General features: G+C 40.5%; 1 protein-coding gene across 1 annotated transcript in view; it reads left to right on the top strand.

Moving 5' to 3' along the window:
• The window catches only part of Tada2a (transcriptional adaptor 2A), a 48592-nt gene that overhangs the window by 30484 nt on the left and 9725 nt on the right, over window positions 1-8383 (top strand). The window contains exons 9-11 of the mRNA XM_027426416.2: window positions 4312-4375; window positions 4963-5006; window positions 6728-6838. Of these exons, the coding sequence (XP_027282217.1) occupies window positions 4312-4375; window positions 4963-5006; window positions 6728-6838 (219 nt within the window). The remainder of the gene's footprint in view (window positions 1-4311; window positions 4376-4962; window positions 5007-6727; window positions 6839-8383) is intronic.

The following is an 8383-nucleotide window of genomic DNA, read 5'->3' as shown; positions in this document are numbered from 1 at the left end:
TCCTGCTTCCCAAGTTCTGGGATTACAGGTGTGATTTAGAAAGCTTTGCTTCTGGGGATTACCTGAGTCATGGGTCTAACTGTTTTTGTGTCCTTGCAGTGAGGATTCTGGTGGCCTCTCTGCAGTTCAGTCCTCTCAGTTAATTTCTTGCCAAGCAAGCAGTAAGTGCCTTCTGTCAAGAAAACAGAAACATGTTGCTAGCTATTTTGAACAATGTTAGAAATACATTGCAGTGGGAAGGAGCTGCCTCTGTCTTCTGCCCACTTCTTGAAATATTTTAAGGCCAGCCATTTGGAAACTATCAGTCCCCAGTGTAATCACAGGGCGACTATTCTTTCCCCCAGAGCTGAGATTTCAGGGCCTGGTGTCAGTGGGTACATTCTGGGTGGTTCTATTTAGTGGTCTCTGGCCGGTTTGTCTGGCAACTTGTACTTGGAGCTCCAAGTTGCTTGGAATGGAATGTGAGCTAATGATTCTGTTTCATTTTGCTTGCTCTGCCTCCCTGGGTTGTTGGTGCTGTTAAGATCTTGCAATCTTTGTTGTTGAGTGTGCTTTATAAGGAAAGGGGGTAGTTTCAAATACTAATTTTTCTCTGGGAGAATTCCAGTTCTCCTCCTATTGCTGCTATTTCTTTTCTTTCCTTGTTGCCTGGAGCCAGTGGCACTGAAATGATCAAGCAGTAGAACCAGTGGTTAGCAATATTTATTTATAGATTATTTTTGTAGTACAGTCTCAAGGCTTTTTCTGTTTTAATTTAGTCATTCCTACACAAGTCTTGGGAAACAACATGGTAAAGTTAGTGTTTTACAAAATTACAGAAATGATTTTATCAAAAGTATTCCTAATTTGTGTCAAGTGTGGTGTTGTACACCTTTAGTTCCAGCACTCAGGAGGCAGAGGTAGGAAGATCTCTGTGAGTTTGATGCCATCCTGGTCTACAGAGTGAGTTCCATGACAGGCTCCAAAGCTACACAGAAAAACCCTGTCTTGAGAAACAAAAACACAACAAAACAAAACAACCCAGTATCCCTAATTTGCACTGATCTCCAAGATACTTCTTTTGTATAGAATTTATCTAAATGGGAGATAAGTGAAGTGAAGAATTTAAAGAACATAAATGTGAGTTCTCCAAGTGTTTCCACTATTATTGCTTTTGTTCCCTTAGATTTGGAATTGTTACATCTCAGTCCTTCCATTTTTGTAAGAAACTTCATGCTACATACAAAGATCTACATACAGAGATGCTTCCTTTCAGATCCCCTTCTCCTTCCACAACCTGCCTGCCAACCCTCTGTTAATCAGAGGCAGGGTGTCAATTGCCCTGGGGTAGCAGGACTGTTACACAGAACAAGCCCCAAATCAAGAAAGATTTCATTCTTAAGAGTTTTTAATGCTGCCAGGTGGTGGTGGCACATGCCTTGATCCCAGCACTGAGGAGGCAGAAACAAGCAAATCTCTTTGAGTTTGAGGGCAACCAGGTCCTGGTGAGTTCGAGGCCAGCCAGAGCCATATAGTAAGAGCGTCTCCAAAAAGAAAGAAAGAGAAAGAAGAAAGAAAGGAAGGAAGGAAAGACCCACAAGTTTGTTACCTAAAGATTTGAAAACCTATCCATCTCCTTAAATATGTATGTATGTATGTATGTATGTATGTATGCATGTATGCGCGCGCGCGCGCGCGCGCGCACACACACACACACACACACACACACACACACACACACACACACACACACATTTGAGACAGGTTTTCGTATAGCATAGGCTGGACTAGAATGCTAATACTTTTGTCACTATCTTCCAAGTGTTAGGAGGATTGCATATATATTCTACCATGCCCAGTTAAAATTTATTATATTACCCCCAGCCTACCAGGATTGTACATAGCTTGAGACTTTTATTTGCCTTCATACAGTAAAAGAAGTCATTATATCCTGTACTTCATTAGTCTTTTTTGCCTTCTACCATACAGTCTGGTTTGAGTAGAAATTTGGACTTCTAACTGTCTCTGTGGAGGAACCTTCAGGAACAACTGCTTGGGACATTAGCTGGGCCTTGAGTAGGTTCAGCCAGATAAGGTCTGACTTACTGTGCTTAGTAAGATTTTGTGTGAATAAAGTGTTTAAAACTAGTAGGACATGACTCATTGCCATCCTGGGCTAACCTTGAACTTGGATCTCTGTACTAGGGGTAAAGATGAGTTTGCATTCCCAACATTCCAGGGGCTTTGGGCTCTAATTTAGAATGAAGATAAATGTATATTTCCATACATAGTCAAATTCATTGGTAGAAAAGCTGGTCTATTTTTAAAGATTATATTTCCTGACACTTGGATTGTGTACTTCAGTTGTTCAAAAGACATGTGGCAGGTTGCTTTGCAATGCTGGGACTTCTTCCTTCCATGAATGTATTCAGTAATGAACACACACTACATTACATAAAACTTAGGAGACAACAAGTTCTTAAGATAGTTCCAGAACGTACTGAAGTCATTAAATTAAAGTGCTTTCAGACTCTAAACAGAAGGGTGGTTATTAAGCAGCGTAGTGCTAAGTTATGTCTTACTCGTGGTTTCTTCTAGAATTGCTAATAATTAGTCTTCATTTAGTAACCCTAGAGGTCCTCTAATTATAAACTGCCTGTGGGTTTTTTTTTAAAGACTAAATTTTTTATTAATATACTATTAATAAGCCAGATTTAGGATAGGGGTAACAGAGAAAGTAAAGCCACTAACAGATAGCCAACACGTGGAAGGCTTATTGTTTTTCTGAGACAGGGTTTCTCTTTATAGCCTCTTCTGGAACTCAGTCTGTAAACCAGGCTAGCTTCAAATTCAGAGATCCACTTGCCTCTGCACCCTGAGTGCAAAGAATTAAAGGCATGAGATACCATGCCCAGCTTCATTGTTTTCCTTACAGCTCTGGACCCAGGTCACCTGCATTTAGATCTCTGATGTGTTCTTAGCAGCTGTGTGATCTGGGGCTGGTGCTTTCTGAGTATGGAATAGAGAGGGCCTATGAGGGAATGATAGGCAACAAGACAGTGGAAGGCCATTTAAACCATGTAGACCTTTACCTCCTGTTCAGGGGGGAAGGGGAGGTCTGTAACTGAAGAATTGGAAGCAGAGGAACTGTACCATCAAATTGTGTTGTAAAATAATACTCTCAGTCCCATTTGGAGGAAGGGAATTGAAGAAGGCAGGGACCATAGTCAGTAAGTCTGATAATGTACTTCTGTAAGGAGGCATCAAGATGACAAGATGCCCAAGTTGAGTGATGGTATTAGACAGAAAGATATGTAGGGGGAAACATTAGATGTTTAGATAAGACTCTAGCTAGCTATATAGGAAGAGGGGAAAGAAGTTCCAGGTTGGTTTCTGTTTCAGACAACTAGCTTTACTGTAATGCTGTTAACCAAGGCAAGAGTTTTAAGATGGGAAAGAGGCAGAATATGTAAGATTGCAATGGAAGCCATGTAAATAGGGATATCCAAGAGGATGTGATGCTTAAAATAGTTGTTAGAGTTTTAGATGGTATAGTCTGATGGAACTTGGAACCCTGGGAACCAAAGAGCTTGAATGGGTGAGGTGAGGAGTGAAAAGAGAGGCCAGAGCAGAAACCTGAGGGACTTTGAAGATGGGAATAGCATGGCAGGGAAAGAAAGAGCAGGAAAGAGCTCACCCTATTCTTATTTACCCTGAGACTAAAGCTAGAAAGGGTTGGGGCAAGAGCAGGCAAGTAAGACCTGGCTTATACTGTGGTTAAGCTGCTTAATGCATCTTTTCATCACAGAATGCAGAAGTCAGCACTGTAAACAGCTGCTGTCACCCAACTGAAAATGTTACTCTAGGAACACGCCAACATTGTCCATCAATGCTGCCCTGTCATTGTCTCTTGAGCTTAATCCTGTGCATTTAGAGCAACACTCATTTTTTTGAACTGGAGGTACAGCTAGTGGTACAGAACTTGTCTGGTCTGGTTTGGTTGCCAGTGCTACCAAAATAATGATTAACACTTGTTATTTACTGATAGAGAAATTTAGTGTGCTAGGATATTTTTCATGGAATAGTTAAGTTTTGGGTAAGCCAGGCATGGTGGTAAATGCTTATAATCCCAGCTCTCAGGAGGCAGAGGCAAGAGGAAAGATGTCTTTAAGTTCAAAGCCAGCCCATATAGCAAAACTCTGGGTCAGCACCCTCCCTTAGAAATAATTGTCTAATTTAAATAAAAATAATTTTAAAAAGAAATAATTGTTTGGCAGGGTTTTTTGTATTGACTTTTATTTCTATTATTTATATGTGTATTTGTATTTATAGCTCTGAAGATAGCTGTGGTGGATATCTATCATTCCAGGTTAAAAGAGAGGCAAAGACGAAAAAAGTAAGTACAGAAAAGCCATCCTGTTTTCTCTGACTTTTGGACTGGGTGCATGTTGTCTAAGAACACTCTACTTGTGGCTTTACATGTGACCTTTCGGAACTTGATTGTTGAGAGTTGCTGTTAAATCGTATATTTTATAATGATCTTCCATTTAAACATGGCAATCTATATTTACTTCAAGTGGCTTCGAAGTGTGTAAATGTATGGTTGTAAATGCTTAATGTGTGATCAGTGTGTACTTTTGTGGCTAGTAGTTTCCCTTAAATGACTGATCTTGATTATCATTTCTACAAATTGTGTAAATTAGTCTCATGATGTCCACAGATTTCCTTCTCAACCATCTTAACAAACACGTTTTTTCAGCATTTGCGAATGGTAACAGTCATCTGTGAGAGTCCTCTATGCCTCAAGAAGGACAGTGTGTGATTCTCCACTTAGAGGCCAATTCAGAAATGTGTGGAGACTTAACTTCTCTGGACCCTGATATTCTACTTCTTAATATTTAGGATGTGTAATAAAAACTGTAACATATAGAAGACATTAAATATGAAACTTTTAATATAGATTATTATGGTTTTTCATTCTAGGATTATAAGAGATCATGGATTAGTCAACCTTAGAAAGTTCCGATGTGAGTATGAGCTGATTTTTCTTTATTCTAAATTTTTCCAACACTGTTGAGTAGTTTCAGGTCATTGTGGGAGTGCTCATAATCCACATTGCATGCTAGCTAGAATTACCTAGGAAGATTTGAAAATTCAGATGCAGAACTTGGGGGTAGCTCAGTAGTAGAGGGGTGTCTAACATGTTTGCGGTGACGTTGATTCCTTGTACAGAAACCAAAACAAAACAAAACCAAAAGTGTTCAAGGCAGCTCTGGCCCATGGTGACAGTGAAAAGCTATTCATTTATAGTCAACAATATTGCCTAAGAATTAATTGTTATAGTAATTACAGCATGAATATTAATGGATCATTTTCTAGACAGTCATGTTTGAAATTATGTGTTAAACATAACCTTGGTCACAGGTTATAAAAACATTTTTGTAGGGCTGCAGAAATGGCTCAGCAGTTAAGAGCACTTGTTGCACTTGCAGAGGGCCAGGGTTTGGGTCCTAGCACCTACCTGGTGACTCACACCCATCTATTTATTATTCCAGTTTCAGGGGATTTGATGCCCTGTTTTTACCTCTGTGGGCACACGTGATGCACATAAATACATACAGGCAGAACACTTGTGCATATTTAAAACAAAAAAAATTGTAAAAAAAAAATCTAAGGGGTTGGGGATGCCTCACAGTTGGAAGAGTGCCTTCTACGGTGCTGCACGAATCAACTTGTCACACAGGATATTCCAGATGAGATAGGCACATAGTTTTTCCAGGTTAATTGACCTTTTCTGGTGTTTTTTGGTTTTGTTCTGTTTCTTGAGACAAGGTTTTGCTATTTGCTCTGGCTGGCTTGTAAGTCAGTATTCTAGAGAAAGGCTGGCCTCGGGCTTGTGATGGTCCTTCTGCCTATACCTCAAGTACTGGGATTATAGGCTGTGCTTCTACACCAGCCATAAGGTTTCTTATGTCTTTGCTTTCCTTGTTTTCCTGCAATAATCCATGCCAAAATTTTAGCCAGAGTTGTGTCTGATAACACAAGTTCTGCCTTTAATTCTCTTCTCTCTTGTGACAGCAGTGCCTGGTCCACTGCCTTGTCCTATGCAGATTCAAAGACACAGCAAGCGGGCACTGGTGGCACACACGTTTAATCTCAGCACCCAGGAGGCAGAGGCAGGCAGATCTCTGTGAGTTTGAGGCCAGTCTGGTCTACGGAGTGAGTTCCAGGACAGCCTCTAAAGCAATACAGAGAAACCCTGTCTTGAAAAACCTAAAGAAAGAAAAAGAAAGGAAGGGAGGGAGGGAAGGAGAGAGAGAGAGAGGAAGAAGGAAGGAATGAAGGAAGGAAAGGAAGGAAGGAAGGAAGGAAGGAAGGAAGGAAGGAAGGAAGGAAGGAAGGAGCAGGGACATCAATAGTACTTGGTAGTAGAGATGATCTCCATGATAACAGCATTCCTTTGTGAGGTACTGTGATGCTATAATTATGATTAGTCATTTGCATTCTCAGCTGTCTTGCTTGCATGTTGTAATGGATGAGTTACTCATGTGAGGTTAGGAAAATGTCCTTGTATTTTACTTCTTGTTTTAAAAAGTAATACCAGAGTAGGAGGACAGGAGGGAGAAGGAACTGGAATTGATATGTAAAATAAGATTGTTTTAATTTAAATTAAAAAAATTAGAAAAAAATACCAGAAACTTAGAAGTTCTTACATTCTCTGTGACATATTGTGTTTCATTTTTTCTAGTAATGGAACGGCGGTATCCCAAGGAGGTCCAAGACCTTTATGAAACAATGAGGCGATTTGCAAGGATTGTGGGACCAGTGGAACATGACAAGTTCATTGAAAGCCATGCATGTAGGTGTTTTTTTGGAGCTGTGCGTGCGTGCGTGCGTGCGTGCATAGATTTAAAAGCAGGGGAAAGCTCAGTGGGTAAGAGTGCTTGCTGCATAAACATGACCTAAGTTTAGATCCCAACACTTGTATGAAATGTTGGATTTGTCCACAGTAGTGCTTGTAGGAGGTAGAAATGGTTTATTTCTGGGGTTTGCTAGCCAACACCTAGCTCAGTAAGAAACTGTCTCCAAAGAATAAGGTGGAAAATGATGGAACAGGACACCCATGTCTCTGGCCTCTGTGTGCATGTATATACCATACACAGACACAACCCTCCCTCCATACCAAAAAGGGAAAAAACTTAGTAACTTACAAGTTAGTAGAGGGCTTTTCTTTATTGTTTTGGGGGATTTTTTTGTTGTTATTGTGTTCTGTTTTTTTTTTTTTTTTTTTTTTTTTGGTTTTTCCAGATAGGGTTTCTCTGTGTAGCTTTGGAGCCTATCCTGGCACTCGCTCTGGAGACAGGCTGGCCTGGAACTCACAGAGATCCGCCTGCCTCTGCCTCCTGAGTGCTGGGATTAAAGGCGTGCGCCACCAATGCCCAGCCTTTTTTTTTTCTTTTTTTTTTTTTTTTTTTTTTTTTTTTTTCCTTAATCTTTGCTTTAAGACAGGGTCTTGCTATGTATGTAGCGCAGACTGGCCTAGAACTTTCTAAATAGTTCAAGCTGGGCTAGGGCTTGCAGTCCTCCTGCCTTTGTCTTCCAAGAACTGGATTGCAGATGTGTGCCAGCATGTGTAGCAGTTTTTACTTCTTCCAGGACTTGTTAAGTATATTGACAAGCAGAGGGAACAACACAATTAATCCCTGTGTCTGTCTGGCCAGCTTCACAGTACCTGCCCAGCTTCATCTGAAAGAGAGTGGGAACTCCCTTCCCTCCTGTCCATAAGCTGGTTATTTTGAAGCCAATTCCAAACATCATAGTTTTGCTTATAAATATTTTAACATTAAAACTAGTTTCAGTCATGGGAACAGGGCTGTTGGCTCATGGAAACAATACCTCCATCTTCCTCTGGCCTTTCTTTGCTGTTCCCAAGAGCATTCATCCCAATTATAATTTGATTTTCCACTATAAAAAAAATGAAGTTGTTAAGCAGGAAGGCCTAAGTCTTTGAGGCAGCCTGCACTGGGATCTTACTTCTATACCCTCCTCACGAGATCTATGTATTTGACTCCTCAGTTTAGTTCTAGGAAGTTTTTTGTCATGTTGTTGTAATTTTCTAGAAAAGTGCCTTACCGATGCTCTCATGGTGCAGATATTTCTTAGGCATTTATCTGAGCCAGGTCGGTTGTCCTCAGGAAACACCTTGCTTGGTTGTCATTCTCTGTGTGGTTGGTATCGAATGACTTATCCTTTACTTCCTGTCCTAGTTTATATCATTCCCGGCTTATGTGTCACCACAGAGAGCTACACCCTGTGGATGGCTTTCCTTCATCACATGTTTGAAAGGCACCCAGGTTGGACTGTTCTATCATAGAATAACCCAGCAGTGCTTTTTCTGAGCTGT

Source organism: Cricetulus griseus, chromosome 7 (assembly GCF_003668045.3).
Source record: "Cricetulus griseus strain 17A/GY chromosome 7, alternate assembly CriGri-PICRH-1.0, whole genome shotgun sequence".
In the NCBI taxonomy this organism is placed as follows: domain Eukaryota; kingdom Metazoa; phylum Chordata; class Mammalia; order Rodentia; family Cricetidae; genus Cricetulus; species Cricetulus griseus.
Note: the sequence above shows the minus strand (reverse complement) of the source record. Positions and strands in the feature narration are given on the sequence as shown.